Below are 24,489 nucleotides of genomic sequence, written 5' to 3' on the forward strand. Positions count from 1 at the left end.
TGCTTTATTTACTTGATTTTTTCACTTTCATTCGTAGCACGAAGCTTATTTAATCACTTTCCATTTATTCTCAACTTTTATGTATTAAAAACAGTAACAATGCTAGGAAAAAAATAAATACTTTTTATAAACACAAAACTTAAAAATAAAACTGGAATTTTTCCAGTTCAACAATGTTTAATTATTGACTTCTAGTTTTTGAATAAAGTAAAACTTTCCAATATTTTAAATGTATTCTATTAACACAAAGTTTCATGTGGATGACTTATATTTCTGTTTGACAACCACAATAAGCACTTAATGCTTCCATTTACGAAAAAAGTAACGGTAAAATGCAATGAATGAAAACTATTTCGCACAACATAAAAGACCAAGAACTACACAAGAAGGAACATCACTCGGTTTCAAAAATTAATAAAATTAGAATACAAATGCATAACCAGTTTAATGCAAGCAATGTATTACACTTAATGAACATTTTAAAAAATGCAAAAGGAATGTTGAGCCATGAAATAATATTACATATTATTCCCATTTTACAGCAAAACTATTAACTTTGTATTTTCAAAACACAAATTATAATAATGGACAAACGCCTTGTTGTTTAGATTATTGAAACTCAATCAAGTAAACAGAAAAAACACACAACCATATAACTACATTAGGAACTAATTTCTATAAGTTTTTTCTTGTAATAGTAAAATTATCCCACATACAATGTAAAAACAAATCAAACTGCAATAAATTTGTGCATTATGTTCTCAAATAATGCTCAAAAATCAGAACTAAGGTAAGTATTACTTATAATACTCAAAAATGAAGCAACAATATTTGTAGAAGATTGATAAATTGAAAATGATGCACTCATTCTCAAAAACTGAAACAAAATTATAAAACAACGGCTTGTTTTTCAACTAATAGAGGATGTCTTTAGCTTTCCTTTTCTTACGATGTGAAGACCAGAATCAGCTAGAAAATCACCTGTAAGAAAATTTTAATAATCAATTAGTAATTAATACAGATCCACATAGCCAAACTTGCAAATAACTAACTCCACATGCATTAGTATGTACAAAAGTAATATTGAACCTCTGACCCAACATTTAAACTTTTGACATTTGACCCTCTTAAAGTGTAAGGAATTTTATTAAAAACTTTTCAATTGATGATCTTAAACTGAGGCCCCTTGTTGCTAGTTAAAACTCGCTATACCCAGTTTCTGCCACTGGCATGGTAAAAACAAACTTCTGCTGGCAGAAAACCAACTCTATCTAGTTTATGGCTTGAATTCCTTACATAGGTAATCCTTTTCCTTCAAAACATTTATTGTGTTCATCATATAGCTGGTCAGACAGCTAAGGATTTTGGGATTAACTATCTTTTTTTTTTAAGCAATAAGTTACCACCACTTAAGTTAGGGCTACATGCAAAATACCAAGAGCAGTTTTGTGTCATCCAGAAACTGCAGTTTTATCCTTGTTATCAACTCATCAGCCTGGAATAGTTAATGGCTGAGCTGGAGGCAGAAGAGAAAAAGTTTGAGAACATCAACATCTGCTTCCAGCTAGGTTATTGACTAATCCAGGGGTTTCCAACCTACTTCCCGCGGGCCACATATGGCCCGCGAGCAGATTTCCTCCGGCCCCCAGAAAGATTACGAACAGAAAAAAAAAACCTTTTTAAAAATTTGAAACTAATTTCCTATCAAGCGTTAAAGATAATTATGTCCAGGAAACCCCAAAACCCCTACCACTGAGTACTTAGTATTTAAAAAAAAAAAGCATGAGAGAAGGGCTAATTTAGACTATCTGAACTGAATATTGTTGAATTGATGGCCCCACTGATGCAACAAGAAGCAGGGTCCACAGGGCATGGTCCCTCTCCCCAGAATGCCAAGCTGAATATTATTCAAAAATATACTTTAATATTGAGGAGAAAAAAAGAATGCATCTTGGGGAAAACAAAGAGATTTAAAAAGAAAAAAAATGTTGAGGGAAAATTTTAATTTATTTTGAAAAGAGATCTTTAAATTAAAAATTTTCAATAGTTACAGCCTAAAATTTCCGCTGAGCCCCTGTATCTTTTGTCTCCCTAAAATAATGAAAGACTCAAAAACAGCTTTTTGAAAAAAAAAAGTTTCAAAAAACTTCCAAGGGAGAACCCTTCCCCCTCCCCTCTTAATTAAAACTGTTCTCTAGTTGTGCCAATGGATGGCCAGCCTCATTATCAAAAATGTACAATGTGGCCCTTGAGTAAAAAAGGTTAGGTACTTGTGGACTAATCCAAACTGATGAGTTCATAACAAACAGGGATGAGAGTGGTCAGAGAGCAAAAAGGAGGAAATCCAAAAAATTTCGTAAAAGGGATGACATCCAAAACCGCATCAAAATAGAACCTGGAAGCCATGATATTCAAAAATTTAATAAAAAATGGCTAATTTACCAGTTTTAAAGGTAATACCTATTTAATTAAGTATAAGTAATGATTTTGTATAGTTTGCTGCATTGTACCATTTCTTGCAAGAGTGTTTATTAATAAATCTAAATTTTAAAAATAGGCAACAATTTCTAATACCTGAGTTATTGAACAAAGGGTTGGGGGAGTCGGAGGTCAATCTTGACTGCATCACAAAATAGTGCGAACTTTTCATATTTTTTAGAGAAAAATACATTTTTTTCATTAAAAACATTTGAGTTTATAGTGTTAAATGAGTGAGAACATAAATATATATATGTATATAAACGATTGGTTATCTTTTTCTTTGCATTGGAACCCAAAATTTGTCTTTAAAAACTTCCTAATACGATTTCGGAATCAAAAGAACAACTTGCAGTCGCCTCATTTAATCATGAAATCTCAAAACTTTCAACAGGCTGTAAAGCCTAAACGGTTTGATATTCACCATAAATATTTATTTCACTTTCTTAAATACACAAAAAAAGTAACCATGCCAAGTTTCAATAAAATTATGCCTTATTTTTTGATTGAATTTTGCATTTTTTCTAAAATAAATTAAAGAAATAAAAATATTATTGAAATGATGAATAAAATAAGCAGATATAAGGTAACATATAGTGAAAAACCACCCAACATTAAAAATAATTAAAATACTTGCAGGATGCAAAAAGATTGAAATCTCAAACGAGGTATGCAAATTTCGTCGCAGCACGTGTTTGACATCGTTAGCATGATTCCAAAACAAACGTTTTTGGCAGATATCGTGGAGGATAAAGATTCGAGGAAGAAAAATAGAAAAAAAAAAGAAATCGGGGACGAAAATTTGAAAAAATCATTTTTTTTCCGATTTTTGAGAAAAATAAGGCCTGAAAGAGGCAAAAAAAGAAGGAAAAGGAGGAAAGGTTCTAAAAGTCAACAGAAAAAGCCGGAATTCCGGCAAAAGCAGGAAAAATCTCATCCCGGAACAAAGAGAAAACTGCAGTGTCTGGATGGCACGATCGAGCAGTCAATATTTTTCTATTTTTTTCTTTCCACTCTTAGTCATGTTTAGACATATATATTTTGAATTTTTGGAAGTAATGACCAACTTTTTAATATAAAGGATACCCCCATTAAAGCAGTTTCTGCTTATGGCAAATCTAGGGTAAGATGGGAAATATTTGAATAAAAGCACAAACAAAAAGTTGAAAACTTATTTTTAAAAATAACACATTTTTTTCTTCACTCAGGACTCTGGGCCCTCCAAGAATTCTTCTCAATCTTATTTGGTTAACTTTTTATATTGTCTGCTAGGAGGAATTAGATCAAAAATATGTATTATGTCAATTAGAACAAAATGAAAATCATGGTAAAAAAATAAGAGTTTAAGCAAAGAGCTCATTGTTAGAACAATATTCAAATCCACTCCTACCCACAGAGAAAAAAAAAGTTTTATTGATGAAAATACATTAAACAAAATTATCAATAAGTTATTTCAAAAAAGAACTTTTAAAAACCAAATTCTTATTAATGTATCACTTCATATAAAATCTTTAGCAAGTTATGATTTTGCCAATTACATTGAGGTGAAAGGTTAAATTTCGGAGGAAGATAAATTTGCTCTCTTTTATAAACTCTGAAAAGCCGACAAAAGTCCAGATAAGGATGAAAGCTGACAAAAAAATGTATTTAGCACAAACACCTTTGTTGGACTGAAAATACAGCTACCTTGGTTAAAAATATCATTTTTCTAATCACATTGTCCAGTTTATGGCATCTTTTGATTCCTGTAATCTGAATCAGACTATGTTATATGTTTGGAGAATAATCACAAGAAGGAACTATTAGCTCATTCTTTAAAAAATTCACCAAACTTTTCAAGACATAGTGCTTATTTGCTTGTCAAATGTTGCCAATCAGTTTACAAAATTTAAAATTTAATGTTTTAAGCTTAAAAGAAAGAAAACCTTAGAATAAGACTAATAGTTACATTAAAATGAAAATCCACCAACTAAATAAACTAAGCCATTAAGTTATATCATTTGGATGTGTCAGAAGCTCTATGTAACAGTTGGATCTTTTAGTCTTAATACATTTTTGATTTATTCTCTTTTGTATACTTTTCTAATTTTTGTGACAATGAGAGTTGGCACTGCAGTATTGAAATTCATTTTCTAAGACTTCATTTGAAAAAAAAAAAAAAAATGGTAACAGCAATTCCAGCAAGAAATTCAGAAAATGCTCCAGATGAAAGCAATTGCGTGAGAATTTAGGGACTAAACAAGAGCTTCAAAGAGCACCTCTTTCCCGGAGTGCAAACTAACATATACCAAATTTCAGCCTTTGGTACTGAGGGATTTCTGTACATTGCAAACCAGCAGTTTTGTACATTTGAAAAGTCGTTTTCAAATTTGTAGTTCTGGGCTTGAATTGAGTTTAGTCTAAAACTTTCGCTAAGATAGAATCCCTTAGATTTGCTGTCCTAATTAATAGAGAAATCTAGAACAAGCCTAATCTGATGCGGAATAAAAGCTCTTCCAAATGACATAGAATGTTAAGGGGTGTGGGAAATCTTTCATTCCATTAATAGGCTATATGTATCAAATTTTACTTTAAATTAATTACAAAACAATTCAAAATTTAAAAAAAAACGCTCTGAGGAACAATTGCTGGGGCTCAAATTCATTTTGTACCAAATTTCAAAGCCGTAGGTGATATAGGGTCTTATGGATGCGAGCCCAGCACAAACGCCCATTACGAATTTCTTTGTCATTACTTTTTTTAAATATATAGATACCGGACACAAGGGAGGGGCGATGAAGGCAATCTTTCCTCCCCTGAGGGACTTTCCATTGGTAATTTTTTGAAAATGAAGTTCAAAAATGCGAATTTAGACGGGATTTTTTGATGTTGGGAGAAGAGAGGTTTGGGTTTGGGTTGGAACCTTATCTCGGAACTGTTTCAGAATTCAAGCCCAAAACCTTTGCGATCAATATTTTAAAATCAGTATACCTAGTAAAAATGAAAAAAAAAAAAAATGTCGCCTTCCCTTGAAAAATTTCTGGATCCATCCTTAATATATACCAGTGGTACACACAAGGAGAGGGTCCGAACCCCTCCCATCGCCCTTCAGTTTTGATTGACACAAAAATCCAAGCAAGGGAAACAATAACTTTAGATTTTATAAATGAAAAAGTAAAATGTTCACTTTCTTCCCTGCAAAATCGAATTGTATACAAACAAATTCTTCTACAATGATGATTTTGCTTCCCTATTTTTACTTTTAAATAGAAAAAAAAATAAAAATAAAATAAATACATTCTTGTGCTTTTTGGTAGTTTCAGTATTTATTATTAAAAAAATTTATTAACTCTCGTTAAGTAATTATTCAGTAATTTTTTTTTTAGTTCCAGACAATCAATAAAATCAAAAGAATATGTTCGGCGGCATGGTGGAGTATGACACAAGAATGGTGGACTTTCCACCCTGACACGCCCTTCCTCTTTGAAAAATTCTTATGTGCCCATTGATAGATACAAATCCATATCAGATTTGTACCACCATTAATATTCAGAAATAAAAATGATGTAACTCACCAACTTATTACATGTACAGTATTTTGCACTAGGAACTAAATTTTCCTTTTATTTGCCTCACTGCCTTTCTTAGAAGTACAGCTCCTAGTAATAGGCCTATGAGCTTGAGGTTCCTCTTTCACTTGAAGTACAACAGCAGCAATTGAACACTTTCGTCCCTTTTTATTCGATGTTGAAGTTGAAGCAGAATCGACAATCCTTTCTTCATCCGATTCTTCTAATTTTAGGGCTGTTGAAGTAGAAGTTGGAACTACAGTTCTAGATTCTGATGATGAAGATCCCGATTGTCCCAGGTCCTTAGAGGTGTTTAGCCGCATTCTTTTTGCAGCAGGTCCATGATCACCATCAGAATCAGCAGGTGATTCCCTTTTAACTGTATCCAACAGCCCAGGCTCAACTTTTACGTATTGATCGCTCTCATTTAGCTCAAGCTGTTTATGTACTTTTAAATGCTTTGAAAGGGCAGCTATCTGCTTATCATGTTCTTTACTTTTCTGATCGTGCAATGCCACTATCCTTTGTTGTTCCACTAATTGCTTTTCTAATTCATCACATTTTTTTGCTAAATCATTGTTCTGTAAATAAGAAAAAAATACATATCAACATATTTTAATAAATAGCAAATTATCATATTCATAAAAAAGAAATTTTTTAGTGTAATAAGAATTTGCAAGATATCAAAAAAAAAAAAGGTATCACTCTAGTTAGATAATACTGCTGTGTGTAGGACTGCAACTTTTTCATTTTTAATTTTTGTTTGCACTTTTTGTCAACTATTGTAAGTTACCTTTATTGTGAAGGTTGCTTATTTGGTTTCCAATAAAAAAAAAAAGCGCAAAAAAAAGTAATTCCAACATTTTTCTATTGTTAGTATTAAATCCACCATATTTCTTCAAATATCTCGAAAACTAATTTCGATACTGCCGTTTACCTGCACGCGGCAGAATACAGATGTACACCTTTTGGGGATACATTTGCTGCTGTGCGGATGCATTTGCTGTGGATAAGTGCATCAGCGAATAATTATTTATTATTATTAAACATTGATTATCTTCAAAATCCGAAAATAAAATAACTAAACAAGTTAACCTCTTGCTTTTGTGTATACATGATTGAAAGTAAAAGGCAACATCTTTTTTAAAATTCGTATCTACCCACTGTACATTGGTTTTCATACCTGCAGATAGTTTTGAGTTGAGTGACACTATATTTTTATCTTACTATAAGTATCAGCAAACTTGAGAACAGGACAAAGAATGTTTTACACTTTAATTTATAACTTTTCATGCTTCAATAAAGTTTTAATAAATTTCAATAAAGTCAATAATTTGGATTATTGAACAATATAAACTAATTTGCCAATGAAAAATACATTCAAATATTAGAAAAAGGAAAAATTAGAATAGTTAATTATATATTTGGTTATTTTAGTTTAACGGATTAAGTATATTGAAAGGATTGCATGCATTAGAATGAGTCAAAAAGAGACAGGACTGTACTTGTAATCATGCCATCAATATCAAATCCATTTCCTCATTTAAAATGCTAAGAAATTAAGAGAGCCATGCATTAGTTTTAGGAAAATAATTGAATGAGATATTGCTGCCATGCACAATTTACTAAGTAATTCTTAACACCAATTAATTTTGAATTCCTTAAAGCAAGGACTGAAATTAATGTTTTTAAGTGGAGAAAAATCCTCTATCTTTAATCTTTTGATGAGCGCACAATTTTTGTGGGGAAGAAATTTCAGCAATATTATTTGACTATTACAGCATTATGCAAGTTCATGTTTGATGCGCTGTTCCTTTTCCAACCACTTCAATCCAAAATGTCCACTGTTTTCATTTTCAAGGAAATTTCTGAATCATCTATGGCTGGAGGTGTCCCGCCCAGACTAATTTTAAAGAAAGGAACAGAGGAAGTTAGGAAGGAAATCTGTCTAAGCTTTATCTTTTGATTTAAAAATATTCAATACATAATTTATATTTATTTTCGCTTCAAAAATTACACTTTTTGTACAAGTAGTGGAAATTTAAAAGGAATGTGAGATAAAAAAGAAAATTACATGAGATAATTCTGCAGAATACACCAAGACAAAAATGAATTCTTATGACATTCAAGCAAGCAATAAAGTTTGAAGTTGAAGTTCAATTGCAATAACTTTTCCCATTGAGTTACTTAATTTTCATCTTGAAAAAATTTTTGGCAAAAAAATATACTTAACAAAAAAAGTTAGTAATAAGTTGAATTTTGTTTTACCCTGTCCCTTTCTTTGTAACAAGTTTTTGATGTAATAGAATGTTAGGTTCATAAAAGTGTTGGTAAATGAGTTCATAAATATTGAAAATAAAATATAATTTTGGTATATAGAATTAGATACTACAACAAAAGTGCATGACCTTTCAGTTTTCAGCATGAAAACTGAAATGAAATCAGTGTGTCTAAGAATTTGCTAATATTTTCAAGCTTTAAAACTAAAAACGAACATTAGGAACACAAAGTAGCAATATTTTCTTAAATAGCTATTTGTAATTGCAAGGTTGATTATGACTTTTAATATGTTTAGCTTATCAGCTACATTTTGAGTTTTCAAATCCATAACTTCTACTAGTAACATTCTGTCGCTCACGGCAAACAATTGTTTTCAGCAAAAAACATCATTTTCTTACAAGAATTACTTGAATCAACATTTAAAAAAAATAAAATTAACTCATGTGAGTTATGCTTTGTAATCGTTTCTAAATATTCAAACTGAAGCAAAATGTAACTAGCTGAGCTACTATTATTACTAAAAAACAATTCATGCAGAACAAGAAACACTAATAGTTAGAGTTTTAAATTTAACATTTGCTTCCAAGGACACAAGTATCCAGGAAATCTAAAACATCAACAATTTTTTCGGTATCCAACAAACCATATCAAAATTTTCTTTGGTCAAAACTTTACACATAAAGAAAGTAATTTTATTCCTGTGAAAAATCTGATATGATACTCAACATTATTCTTCCAGTCACTAAAAACATCGAATAAAACCATTCACTTTACAATGAATATTCAAAGCAAAATAATCTTCAAATTTGTGGCAATACTGATATGTACAACTACTTGTGAATAGAGAACCCTTAACCCAGTTTTAAAATAAAATACTCTTTTACTCTTTCAGATTTAAAAAATTATTTATTACTAAAAAATGAAAGGAATTATACAATTAAGTTTTTAATACTTTGAAAGCAAGCAGTTTTCTAAAATACATGCACTTCCCAATACTTTATTAAAAACTAAACTTAATGTATAAATGAATTATCAGGATAAATGAAAATTATACGCTTTTATATATCAAAGTAATTTCTATCTTTTAAAAAGATTGAAAGATTAGCAGGTTTTAAAAAGATTGAATTCAGTCATTTGAAAAATGTTGCTTGATAAGATAAAGGATAAAAATTGAACAAAAAAAAGACACCATTAATAACTAATTTACTTGATATAATCAACATAATTATATAAAAATAATGAAAATTTCTTAAATTTGAGAAAATCCCAATATTTCCAGACTTAAAAAAGTTTCTAATGATAATTCATTGATTTCATGTTCTATCTATCACAATTCAAAATGTTTTTAGTTAACTTTTTAGACCAACTTCATTTTCTGTAATCTTCATAAATGTAAGATTAAGAAGTGAAACTCAATGATAGTTTTTACCAGTGGTATTGACTTGAACATTCTCAGATGCAAAGGGATCAAACTTTTCGGGTGAGCATGGCAAAATGACCAATGAGTCTTCAACTAAACAGTATGAAATATGAGAAAGGTTTAGAAGAATTATTAACAAAAAAAGTTACTACAGCTGAAGGTAGCATGGTCTTTCTCTTTTTCTGCTACTTTTCCAGTTCAGTTTTAGAAATCTATCTGCTTTGCATTTCTTTCTATTGTCTCTCCTGCCAAAAGCTAAAATCTGTTGTCTCTAGACAGATATTCCTAGGATGAATGTTTCAGGGTTTCTGCTATGGTCACTTTTTTCGCAAAATGCGAAAATATCATCTAAATTACGAAAATGAAGCAAGGTAGTTTTGCTTTTATGTTCAAAAAAGAAAAAAAATGATGCAGAATTCGAGGGAGCAAGCATGGCAATAGAACTTTATCTTTTTATAAATCTCAGTCGACATGTTTCAACAACCAATAAGTTCAATAGTACTTGGTCTTAACTATGCAATATATTTCCCCCAACTAATTGTATCATTACAACTCTTAAACTTTTGATTTTAAATTTTAGAGGAATATTAGCTACTGTGTATTTATTTCTGAAAATATGCCATGGCTAAATTTTGAATTTTGCTCTCAACTGGAGATGAACAAATAGTCTGAAAAGATGTGTAAACGTATTTATTAACCCTTCGACATTTTGCTTAAGCCTTTTTCCCAATTTTAGCTTTTTTTATAAGAGCGTTCGAACTCAGCTTAAACTTTGTAATGTTTCCAGATGGTTTCATTACTTTATTTGTAATAAACAAAATAATGATGCAAGTTTTGTTTGATGTCAAGAGAAATTTGATTCTGTTTGAGCAGCTCAAAGTGTCGTGGTACCCGGAGTTTCACCATAAAACACTGTGGTAAAATTTGGAACCAATGAGCATTAAGATTATACTGCCATTAGTTTGGGACTTTTTAAGAAGCGACATGGTATGCATAGCATTGTGAAATCCAAGTATTACAAAAACAAGTTTTGACAGTATTTTCAAAATGCAAAAGTATTGAAATCTCAAATGTGGAAAGCAATTATGTGATGCTGTGTATCAAACACATGTTCAAAAAATTGCACTGATAAAGTACTTTTGAAAAATTTAAAGTGTGATCTGATGATTTTTGAAGGAATTCAAGCAATAAGAAACTTTTCAAACTTTTTGAAGGTTTTCAATCACATAAAAATGATATTTTTTTAAAACACTTTTCAGGGATTTTCAAGAGCGAAGGAACCAAACAGACCAATTGTCAGTTTCCATGTTTTTTGAGCATTTTTTGCAGAAATCATCACTTTCTATGACAAAATTCAATCATGGTTAAAATCCATGACTTTCTTGGAGACCAGATATCCAAGCATGGGTGCTCATATGCAAAGTTGCAAAGGGGGGGGGGGGGGAGCTCAAATCTTTTCCCCGTAGAAAACAATTTCAGGACAGATTAGAGTCATTAAAATTAGACATTTTTAATAACTTATTCATTAAAAAGGGTGGAGAAGAAATATTTTTACATTCGTGCAAAGAAAAAAGTACTAAAAGCAAGGAAGTTTTAATTTGAATGGGGGGGCTCCAGGGCCCCCTATCTGGGCGCCCCTGTACCCAAGATCAATGGTTCTAAACCTGGGAGGTCATTGCCCCTGTAGAAGAATTCTAGATGAATTTTTGAGATGCGATAAGTATTTAAAAGATCAATATTAAGAATAAAAAGCCAACAAATATTGAGGTTAAAATGTATTTGAAACTAATTGTTTGGAGAAGGAATGACAAGATGGAAAAGAAATTAAAGTTCAGAAGCTTCCTCCTCACACCTCTTTGAATCATAAGGAAGTATTTTATCATTCACTGTCAAATTGATGAACTTTCAAACTATTATTATTTCTTTTTAATTGTAGGAGTCAGTGTTGTTAAATCCTTCAGATTCCAATTTAAAAAAGAAATTCATCAAAAAATGTACACCTGTTTTTGAAAAGTATGTCAATGATATTAGTTAAATATTTCCCTCAAATATTAATTAGTTCCATTTGAGAAGGAAGAAAAAAACTTAAAGCAGAATAGAATTTAAAAAATAAGCATTTTGTAGCAGGATATAGCACAGGAATAGTTTTGGAGCAGTTGAATATTCAAATCCAAACCAAATGAGCAATGATTCCAGATTTTGCAATATATATATATATATATATATATATATATATATATATATATATATTCAAATTTGCTCATGCACTTAAGTAATTTAATGACTGTGTAACAAGATAGATAACTCAATCTGTACATTAGCAACAAATGTGGTAGAACTTTTTGTATTTCTATTCACATAAAACTTTATCTTTTATTCACATTGTATTATTAAAGAATATAATATTTGAAACAATTTAATCTGATGTACCGAACAACCTTCAAATCATAATAACTTATGAAATATTTTACATTCAAACTATATGAAAAAAGATAAATATTTGTATTTGTGTTTCAATTTGAGAAATTTCAACTTTATTTAAGTAACTTTTTTTAAACATATTTTTTAACAAAATGCTTTATTTGTACTCTGTAAAAAATCACAGAAATTCTTAAAGTTTCATAAAATGCTCATGAAATTAAAATAAAATATTTGAAATACATCTTACTATAGTAAAAAAATAATGATGGTACTACAGCAAACAATGCAATCAATAGAAAGTTATGATGTTGCAAAGTCAGACTGAATCAAAATTCATAATTATGGTTAGCTAACAGCTTACAAGTTGTAACACCTTAAATAATTGTCGAGATAAACCATACCAATTAATATGAAAATCTTATTTTAAGAAAGCCATAAAATGCTTGGGGGAAAAAAAGTAGAAATTCTATTGTTGAATGCCAAAGATATATTTTTGAACCAAAACAGCGAACTTTTGGAGAGCATAAATATGTGGCATGTGGCGAGTTACTTGACGACTATTATTAAATGTCCAATTTCATCTTGATTGTATTGCAAAACAGCACATGTTTGTAACAAGAGATAAAGGAAAGAACAACATGCAAATGAAACTTGACATTAAAAATGAAGCAGATTAGGTGATATCATTGGGATACTGACACAATCACCAAATTTTGGACAACAATTGTTTTAGTCTGACAATATCAGCAAGAAAAAGATACACCAGCTGTCAATGTCCTAACTAATTTCTAACTTTCTAACCAGCAAAAGGCAAATTGTGATAATTAACAAACTGAACAATGTAATACAATTTTTGAAACTCAAGTGAAGTATACAAGATTTTTCACTGCTTTTAATCCCAAAGAGGTGTGCTAAAAACTAAAACATCTTTTGACAGGGTACCAATTCTTTCTGAGATAAGGATAAAGCTGGTCTAAAATATTTTGGCGTTCGACAAGCTAGCAAAGTGATACAATGGAAATTCCATAAACAGTTCTAAACCAGTCCCAGCTGGTGAGGGTAGCCAGCAGGGATGGTAGCTCTCTAGTTTATACATAATCTTATTGTTTACGCACAAATTTTTCAAATTAAACAATGACATTTTTACCTTATTCTGAAGAGCAGTAATATCTTTATTTGCTTGATTTTGCTTTGATAGAAGCTGGCGCACATAATGTGACATTTTTTGAAATTTTGTCTCTTGACTTGGTGAAGAACTCGAACTGCTCTTGGAACTAGATTTGACACCTGCTGAAAGAGGAAAGTAAATATTGTTACAAATTTTATTAATTATTTTATGATTAATTTGTTGTAATCTGGCTAAATTTGGCGTTTATTCCATTATTTTTCACCTAAAATTATCTTAGTAATGTAACCTGTAAATAGTTTCTTGTAATGTACATACAACCCCCTAACATTCGACTGAAGTATACGGTCCCCCCATTTTTGAATGATAAGATTTGTGAATGGGAAAAAAAGAAAATATGAGAAATTGGTAGAAAATAGTAAGATTTTCTGGATATTTCTTTGCTGGGTATAAAACGCCGGGCGTCTTGTGAATGGAGAAGAGAGTTAGTTTTGCTTTTGAACTGTCTGAGTTTTGTCTGAGCAGTTGCTCTGTTTATTATGAAGCATTTACGCTGTGTTTTTGCGTATTTGGATGTAAATATGTGTGCCATCATCGAGTTTACGGTGTTAATTGATATTTGCTTAATTGCTGATGATTGATTTAGCAGTTGTAACTACATTTCCTGTACATAGCTGTAAATAAATCTCCCGCTTTTTTTCAAGATCAGTGTCGTTATTTAAAGAAAGTTTGAAGTTGCATCGAACTCATAACACTATACACTAAGAACATGGCAAACAAATTACAATTTCTATGATGATGCATGCTACGAAAAAGCTCATATTTCCCTCAAAGTTATTTTAAATTATTTAATCACAAACTGGGATACTCTTCATACTGAAATATGAGCAAAAAATCCAATTCTTTAGTTTGAAAACAGTTATAACAACGACAGAAAAGCACAAATTCGCAGATTACTGCAGACAAGTGTTTTGCCGGTACAGGGAATGCCTTTTAGAATGCAAAAAGTAATGAGCTTATGGATGAAAAGACATCTGACAAAAGTCAAAAGCGAGTGTGCCAGATGTTTTTTCATCCATAAGCTCATTAATTTTGCATTGAAAAAAGTGTTCCCTGTAACGCCAAAACACATGTCTGCAGTAATCAGCGAATTTGTGCTTTTCTGACGTTATTTCTTAATTTAAGAAATGTAGGTTTTAAAAATAACTTTAAATTTTGAAAATAATTGAAACACTTACAGGTCATAACAGGAGTGATATCTCAAACATTGATAGCAATTTTCAATGAAATATGTGTGAATTTTTTTTTTTTTTTTTTTAATAAGACTTTTATTGATATAACTAAGAAATTACCAAAATTAATACCCACTATAGAGAATTTTCCTAAAAGTCTTGAGAAAAAAATTTATCTCTGATAAATTTTAGAAAATATATATTTTTTAAATTTTGCTAGGTGCTCAACTGACAAGACACAGGCAAACATGTGGTTCGCAGGTTGTGCACCGCTTTGACTTGGATAAGTTTAAAACAATAAATGACACTTATCCAGGGAACCACACAAATAGTGCAAAAATTAAAAAAAGTTTAAAAAGGTAGCAATCGTAAGAGCATCTTGAGACAAATTTTTGATGCAAAGATGCAAAAACTATTTGCACTTGCCCTACCAGAATCGAGATATAAGGACTTAAGAAGAAATTTAATAAAAATTTTAAGAAGAGTGCCAAAATGTAAATTTTGGCAAAAAATTTGCACATTTTTCAAAATGTGCATTCATTTATCAAGAATTCTCCAACACCTCAATACTTCCACAATTCTGTTGCTCATATGTAAATGTCAATAAAAAACATAATAAAGCATGTAACTCCCCCTGAGAATTATGACTAGTGATTTAAAATACCCGGGAATTTATTTTTAGGGGTAAATACCCAGGGTATATTACCATGGTTAAATACCCAAAATGGGTATTTACCCAGGTATTTATTTCAAAAATTTATATTCAACTAAAATAATTTTCTGTATGTATTCCACTATGTATATATCTAACCAACCATATACAAAACAATAAATTTTTGCCAAAAAATTTTATTTTGATCACATATTAAAGAATTATTGTGTGAAACAACTTAGCAATCTAATATGACATTCACATTAAATGTGCTGGCTATGTCTAATCAATGCTGCTTGCCAAATTTCAGATATAAAAAGCCATTCTACAAAAAGTAAAAAGCTTAACTGGTTCCAAAAAAAAAGTAAGCATTACTTTTTTAAGGTCCTAGCCTTTTATAACCCAGTAATATATCCCTGCATGACATCAAATTAATTAATAATGTTATTTGCATTGGAACTGGGGAATTAAAAATTGTCCGTATAAGAGGGGTGTGCGCCTTTGAGGAGTGTCTGTTAGGAAGGGTTTTACTGTGTGTATATATATATATATATATATATATATATATATATATAAAGAAACATTTAAAATTCAAAAATAGAAAGAAACAAACCAAAAATGTTCTGAAGAATGGATCTTGCGAACTAAGTGGCTGGTCCACCCCCTGATAACGTATCAGTCCTTAGTTCGCTCATTTCATTTTGATATTTTGACTTTCTCTTTTTATTGTATTTCAAACATATGTACTGAGTGTGAGAAAAAAAATAGACGTTACAGCTGTTTGACAATGTTTTAATTTAAAGAACAAAACTATTTAATACTAAAACTAAATGCAATACAACATAAATTTTAGCATAAAAACACTTGATAAATCCTTTTTCAGCAAAATGTGTTTGAAGATGTTTAAATTTTTTTTAAATTAATTCTAAAGGAAAGAAATTGCTGAGGTTTGTTTCAGAAGGATACAGAACTGTTAATGAGAAAGAAAAGATAAAGATAGTGGCACTTGCAGCAGGAAGAAATTTTGATAGTCTCAAATGTTTTAAAAAGTTTATGTTTTAAAAAGAAAATCATCACCTTTTGATACCACCTAATTTTTTTTTTTTTTTTTTTTTGCAAAATGCACAATTGCTAGGGGATTTACCCTGCCTTCGGATAAATACCCCCCCCCCCCAAAAAAATATCTTCCCACCCTACATCAATAATTGCGTGTATTAAAAATAGTTTGAATGAAGTTTCATCATGAAGTACCGGGGAGCAAATGCAAATGAGCAAGGCAACAGAAAACAATATTTTGATTTCTTTTTGCTGGTTAATGTGAAAACTGTTTCTATATTTGCCACGTTATCACTTAAACAGCAATAAAACAAATAAATAACATCATATTCTTAATAACTTCTCAGTTTATTCTTGAAAACATCCCTCATGCTTCCTTTTTTTTTTCATTTTGGATATGACTAACCTAGATTGAGATTTTGAAATCCTGAAGTTCACCATTGAATTGCTTATACTTCTCCAATTACGGCATTGAAAAGAAAGATTCTTTGGTTCACGATATGTTTTTTCATAATTTCATCAAGTCTTTCAATAAAAAAATATTATAAACTGTGTAACACATATGTATGTATTAGTTTTACCAATTATTTTATATTTAGATGAAAAAAATATCCCATTCACTTTTTGCACTTTTTGTAATATACTCAGTTTTTGGGTATTTACCCAGGCCTTGAGTAAATACCCGGGTAAATACCCAAAAAATATTTACCTACCTACAGGGTATTTACCCAATCCACATCTCTAATTATGACTAACTTAAAATATCTAGTTGCTTCAAAATTTTGTTGGAAAAAGGAATTTCAGAACATGTACAACCCCCCAACCGCCTAGTAGATCTGATATACTTACACACATTTTTGGAAAATACGAAGTCTAGATTGGTACAGGGATCACAAACCTAAGGTGCATCTCAAAGTGCTAGGGTGATGGGCAGAGAAGGTACAGTGATTACACACAAATGATTTCTTTCAAAATGATAAAAACTTACTCATGGGGAAACTTATGCCAGCGTGAATTTTCGGTACTGGATCCTTATGCTTCTTGAAAGTGGGAGCAATTTTATCATCAAAATACTCCATTGCCATTGATGATAAATCTCTCAGCTCCTGCAAGACCTCGTGAGCTCGTACAGGTGATGTCTCTGTAGTCACATACCTAAGCACTCTATAAATTTCGTCAAGCACCTGAATGTTTTGGAATAAAATCTTTAGAAAAATGTATTATGCATAAAATACGTTGGAAAATTAAAATAAGTTTCCAGTAAACAAGTATTTTTCTTTTAAAATTTAATATGTACGATGATTAAAAGAATTGTGAGGCTGTCCAAAAACTTTATCATCCTTTGAGGGGAGTTCATGAAATTCAGAGCTTGTGGCAAGGGGAAGTGAGGGGATAACAAGAAATGTTCTTTAAAAAATGCGTAATGTCACATGTTCATGAAAAATAGTGTGACATGTGAAAAAGGGGCGAGATGGATTTTGGTAGAATGTGACAAAAAGTGGGCGGGGGTCAAAATGTTGAACAAAAGTGACATTTATGGACAGCCCCTTATTTAACAAATGGTGGATAATGAAAGAATTTTACTAAGCTTTAGTTTAAAACTTTAAAATATGCCAAGTAAATCCTAATTTTTAATTAAAGTACCATTTACAGCAAGGTTGGTAATTTTTGCCAAGACAATGGAAAAAAACCAAAGCAAAACTGGAAAAAACCAACAAAAATGGAAAGAATGGCAAAAACTTAACTGCCAATATACAATTCCATTGAATAGGGAAGTTGCAACCTATTAAATGTTCATATTTTGGCTATTGGATATTGTTAATTGACCCTCAAAACTAAAAAATTCACCATTGCCGAATTTTAAAACACTGTGGTTGATTTTTAATGAATTTTTAAAAATCCACGCGCAAAACTGCGCGCTTTTGAAACGTCACGAGCCTACGTCACAGGGCGCGAATGTGCAACCTTCCGCCAAAGATCCCTTGTTTTCGCTAGGAACATTTTGAGCGCGCTGATGTTTTTATTTTTTAGAAATTCAATAATCCTTTTGAACACACTATGGAGACCGGATTCGTTAAAGCACAATCTAAATAATCTTCCTCGTGTAACATCAATGATTTTATTCGAATATTTCCGAGAGGATGAGAGGTTTAATGTTCCAGAAACACGAGGAGTTAAATGCGAGGAGATAAGCCTTTTACGTTTCGTCTTCGAAGTCGAATGCGTTGTTGTATAATATATTCAGACATAATTGGTCTTGCCATTTAAACAAACCTCTATTGTCATCATAAATATATACGTATCAATTTTCTCATTGTTTGTCTCACTGTCCGGTAGATGGCGCCATGAGTAGACATCAACTGTGTTTTTCTGTGGGATATAAGAAGTAAGATCACAGAGGGTTTTGAGTGGTATTTGGTGTGTGGCTATCTTGTAACATGGTGTTTTCTTTTCCTCATGTCCGAATGGGTGTATTATATAGAATATTCACTTTACAGGTATGAAGTTAAATGTTCATCCATCCTGTTTTGCAACGTACATTGTAATTTCTTTAACTTACCAACTATTTTAAACTTTTAAATAAAAGCTTTTTATAGCAGAAGTATCTTTCCTTGTAATGTGTAATATTCACTCTGCTTAGTGTTAGACAGTATTAGAATATGTCAGATATCTTCGCTAATGGCGTTTGATATTCTGTACATAACATGCGTGACCTTCGACTTCTCCCTTACCGGAAGAGGGCATGACGTCACTTCCTATGCCATTTGACGTCACAAGAGATTGAACTTTAAAAATTAATTTAAAAAAAAACTACTTATCGTATCGTAAAAAATTTTTCACCTATGATGTTCATACATGTTACTCTATCATATAAAAATAAAATTGAAAATTCGAAAACTTCATTTTGTCAATAAAGGGATAAAAATAATGTAAATAAGACACTGCAAATAAATATTTCAGTTATAAAATTGACAATTAATAATTTATAAATTTTGAAAAATGCATGCAGTTGCTGCCTTGTAAAAAAATAATTGCACCAACAGTACCAAAACCCATTTGAGCAAGCAATTTTATCTTGTCATCAAACTGCATAATTACTACATCCTAGTTACAATGGGAAAGAAGCTTATGAGAGGATGGGAAGCTTTAGGATTAAGATGGGATTAAGATGGGAAGCTTGGTCATTGAAAAGAGTGCAAAAAAAGTTTTTTATTAATTACGTTCTAAATTATGTTAAATAAAAAAAAAATTATTATTAACTGTAATATCTAATATAAATTTAATTTTGAACTAAAGAACATTCCAAGATTTATTTTTAAGTTAAAAATTTGCTGACACACACGAGAAACAAGATGTAGATAAATTTTAGTTGACATCTCATAATTTCAAAAATGTTATTAATTCCTTGCTAACTAACACTTACTAACATTTAACTATCAAAACTAATGGCACAATTTCGCAGAAAATGCAATCAAATACAATACACATTCATCAAAACATGCCTTTAAAAACATAAGATTACTTTGGGTAATTTCAATTCTTAATTTTAAATGAATATAAAAATAGTGACAGCAAAATTTTTTCTTTAAGGTCCACTGATGTAAAACCATTTTTAAATTGTTTCATCAAAAAGCCACTGTCAACTCATTTTATAATCATATTTTATTTTCCCTTGCCCTTAGTAGAAAAGAGAAAAACCCATGAGCAGTAATTTTTAAAAATTAATAACAGGAGAAAGAAATGACTTACAGCTTTTAAATTCATAAGTGGAGGCTAATGTTCATCTAGAATAACATTTCACTTGTAAAAACATAAAATTGAGCATAAATCAGCCATGGTGGGCAATACACAGGGTTCATACCATTCAGGGAGAAAAATTCAAGCACTTTTCAAGGCAAAATTTTTTTTTCCAACTCAATATCAAATTTGTACTAAAAACATTGTATGCAGATTTCATTCAAATTCAAACAGAAAATAATAGGTAATAATATTTAAAAAAAAGTAAAAGAAAACAAAATTGCCTTTTCTACAGCAAGAGACACTTTGGTAAAAGATCTACTGTGTCGAAAGTTTTTCTGCAAATATCTGAAAAGCTCGGTCATAAAGAGGAGCAGATCCAATGAAGTTTAATTTTGAAATCTCCACATTCAGAGAAGTATATTGTAGGGTCTGGTGGGGTAAAGTGGTCATAAAATCGTATGTTTTCAACTTAGATGGATAATAAATGCAACAAATTCTTTAAACACTTCAACTTTTTTTGTTGTTATTTTACATTGCATTATTAAAGAACACGGTACATTAAATTTTAGGAAGAAAAATATTGATTTTAGTAGTTTTATAGAACTTTCTTTTCCCTATGTTTTTATGACCACTTTACCCCATGGGGTGGGGGAAAGTGGTCATAGCATGGGGTAAAGTGGTCATAGTTAAAAATAGTAGCAAAACCATTATAAAAACCCTAATACTTGTATATTTCAGTTGTTTTTATAATTACAAGTATATTCACGAGTACATGTGTACACGAATATATACGTGTTGTGTTATACACGAGTAAACACGTTCCTATATGAGTAGATACATGTATACATCAGATACATGCATGCACGTGCCTACTCAAGTATATACGTATAAATACGAGTATATAAGCATGTATACATGATTACCTACAGGAGTCTATACGTGTCTACATGAGTACATACGTATCACATGTATATACGTGTCACGTATATGTACATGTCACGTGTATATACAAGTATATACGCGTATAAACGAACATCATATGCGCGTATGCACTTGTATCTCGAGAAAATACGTGCATACTTGAGTATATATGTGTATATTAGAAGTATATACGCATATATAAGTGTACGTACATACATATACGGGTGTACACGAGTTAATTCGTGGATACAGCCAGTGCGTCTGTGTGTCTACTCACGTATATATAATATGGAAGCACGAGTATATACACATGTACACGTGTACACACGATTATATACCTGTATAGACGTATATACAGTGGCTCCCAAAAGTCTTCGTACACCTACGACTTTCAACGAAATAGTCCCCAATCAATTGGTTAGAATTAATATTTCGGAATAGGTATTTAATTATAAGATCTATGATCAATTTGTAACAAAACTGCATGAAAAGTTTTTAAAAAATATTAAAACTTAATTTTTTAAAAATCAAAAACCAAAAAGTGCCGGAAATTTTATCTCACAAAAGTCTTCGTACACTTTATAAAATGTCTATATATTATTGAATAATCTAACTTTTGATTAAGTTATTAATTAGTAGAATATCATACAGTATTCATAACACCTTTTAAACGTCTGGGAATAGATTTCATTTTTTTTCTTTCTTTTTTTTGCGTAATTTCTGAGTAAGTGTTCTACTACACTTCGAGTCTTACTGTTTCTTGCTCTTTTTTCGTTTTAAAGCCCTATTTTCGTAATCTAGCCTCCAGATATCTCTAAATACGTTACATTAAGTTAAAATCTGGAGATTTAGGGGGTATTTTTTAAACTTTAGGACAATTTTCTTTGCACTAGACGCAAATGTTGAAAACCCTGTGCTTCTTATCGTTATCTAGATAAATAAACAAAGTTGTTTCAATAACCAAATTTTTGGCTAAGAGTTCAAAATTGGTTTTTAAAATATTTAAAGGAACAGCATGATTCATTATTTCATCAAAAAATTACAAACTACCAAGTCCTGGTGCTGATATGCACCCTCACACTAGAAAACCTCCACCGTCCTGATTAACTGATCCAAATAAGTTCTTAAGATTAAGTGCCTATTTTTTTTTCTACTTACAGTTATACAACAATTTAACCAAAAATGTTGAATTAATTTTTATCTGTAAATAAGACGTGATTCTAAAACGTTTTTAGCTTATTTATAATTGATTTTGCGACGAAAAGCGTAAGCTTTCTGTTTTTCGCACGACCAAGAAAATTTCTGCGAGAAGAGGTCCCATTTAATCCAGCTAATCAGAGAACTTGGCGAACAATTTTAGGTAAAAATTAAATGTAATACGTTTCATTTAACTCTGCAGAAACGTTTACAGCACTCAAATGTGTATTTTTCATAAATTCTTTAACTTTAAATCTTCGATAACGTTTCGTCAACTTTGCCGGTTGACCTTTTCTTACCTTGTTTTCGGTCCGATTCCTTTCTTTAAAGCATTTTATCAAGCATTTTACTATACAAACAAATAAATTAACTAATTTAGAGACATTTCAAACCAATTTACCACTACTGTGGGAAAAAAACTCAAATTTTGAATGGTGTTTGTGGTTTTTTTACGAATACCAGCCATTTTACACTAAAAAGCACAATATTAAGGAATAAATAAACAAAAAATTAAAGCCAAATGACTTAAAAGGGTCAACACAATGCAAAAATATTAATAAAACGGCATATGATAATTTTAATCATGAATTTATTCGAAAATATTTGAGTGTACGATGACTTTTGTGGCGTGTTATTTCTCTGTATCTTCGTTTTCTGACCCATTTCAAAAAGAAGATCCGTCAATATTTTGAAAAAACCAATAGGTTGTATTTAGAATGATATAGGAATGATGTGAAAAAATATTGGACTTCATATTCGAATTCAGTTTCGAGTTATTTTGGTTTTACTAAAAAATTTCAAAGTGTACGAACACTTTTGGGAGCCACTGTACGTACATTATCGTGTATACACCAGTATATGTATGTGTACACGAGAATATACGCTTATATACATGTCGGCCTACAGAGTGAATCTAAGCTCTTGGGCAAAAATCAAAGGGGTGTGAGAGGGGAGGATAGAAAGATAAGAGGAAGAAAGATAAGAAGCAAAGAATCATAAGGAAGTTATAATCACTGACGGGCTACATGCACACAAAGCCAGGAGGCAAAGCAGGGCACAAATTTGTTGCACACAGATGATTTTACCTAACATTTTAGTTTTTAAGAAATATTTAGAGCAGTTTTTGAAAGTTACGGTCTGTAGTAGCTCTAATACACGCATCGCAACAAAGGCGCAGCGGCTGATGAAAAATTTTCAAAAGTCTCGTTTTTGCAACAGAGAGGGATCTGTAAATGCGACGCATGATGTTTTTTAGCTAAAGGCCGTAAATTTCATCAATCGGTTTAAAACTTTCTTAAGTCCTAAAATGTGGTGTAAAATTGCATTTGTGTAATATATATATATAAATTTGTGACTTTTTTTGCATCCATCAATTTCTCACTTTGCGTGCATGTAGCACGTCAGCATTGTGTTTGTGACCATATGTTCCTTATTAACTCTTACTTCTTCTCCTCTCCTCTAACACCTTTTATTAATTTGCTCAAGAATGCAAACTCAACCTGTACACTTTTATATCATATGCTTGTATGTAAGTGTCTACTCGAGTACGTACGCGTATATACGTGTCTACCTGAGTATATAAGTGTTCTTATATATACGAGTATAAGCGAGCATATACATGTATAGTAGAATGTATAGCTGTGTGGATAAAAAATATTTGCAGATACCCATATATGTATTTATTGGCGCATTTATGTGAATACGTCTATGTACATGTCTACACGAGTATATATGCGTATATATATACGCATATACTCGTATATTTAACCTCGTTTACTGTAAAAACAATACATATTGAGTAAAATTAATATTTAATTTGTATCTGCCTTATACCTAAAGATTAAGTGACATTAGAAGAACAATATTCGTTAAGCCTAATATTATGACCACTTTACCCCATCTTACTTAAATTGTTCTAAAAAATTATCTAAAATAGATTCAGCTAACTGCTAATGAGTAAGAGTTCTTGAGAAATGTAGGAAGCTTCTTGTACAGTCAATCTGTTCCTAATTCTAACAAACAAAATTTCCCAAGGATGTTAAAATAGGTGTTTAGATTTTAAAATTTTTCATGTTCACGCAAAATATTTTTTTTTACCAAATAAAATTTTTCCAGTTGTAAAATTTTGTATTCAAAGTGTAGTTTCTAACTGCTTTACTCTAAAATAAAAGTTTCACATTCATTCGAACGTTTATTTCCAAGCTATAGCCATTTATTTGACGTTTGACCACTTTACCCCATTGACCACTTTCCCCCACCAGACCCTATAGAATCTGCAAGCGAATATTAAAAAAATAAAATAAACCTTTCATGAATGCTTTTAACTTTTATAGGAAGAAACTACAATACCTAAGTTCAATACAATAGCCAGAGAGGATGTTTTGAAGTCCCCCCCCCCCCGCTCCGTGGTTTAAACA

At 30.9% G+C, this 24,489-nt stretch overlaps 1 protein-coding gene across 1 annotated transcript in view; it reads right to left on the reverse strand.

The window, feature by feature from the left end:
• Window positions 1–237: 237 nt before the first annotated feature.
• LOC129216252 (F-box only protein 28-like) overlaps window positions 238–24,489 on the reverse strand; it is a 28,890-nt gene continuing 4,638 nt past the window's right edge. Inside the window, exons 3-6 of the mRNA XM_054850450.1 lie at window positions 17,202–17,397; window positions 13,295–13,437; window positions 6,033–6,607; window positions 238–981 (exon numbers count right to left, since the gene is read on the reverse strand). Coding sequence (XP_054706425.1) covers window positions 6,068–6,607; window positions 13,295–13,437; window positions 17,202–17,397 — 879 coding nt within the window. The 3' untranslated portion in view covers window positions 238–981; window positions 6,033–6,067. The remainder of the gene's footprint in view (window positions 982–6,032; window positions 6,608–13,294; window positions 13,438–17,201; window positions 17,398–24,489) is intronic.

The sequence above is a fragment of the Uloborus diversus genome, chromosome 2 (assembly GCF_026930045.1).
Source record: "Uloborus diversus isolate 005 chromosome 2, Udiv.v.3.1, whole genome shotgun sequence".
Classification (NCBI taxonomy): domain Eukaryota; kingdom Metazoa; phylum Arthropoda; class Arachnida; order Araneae; family Uloboridae; genus Uloborus; species Uloborus diversus.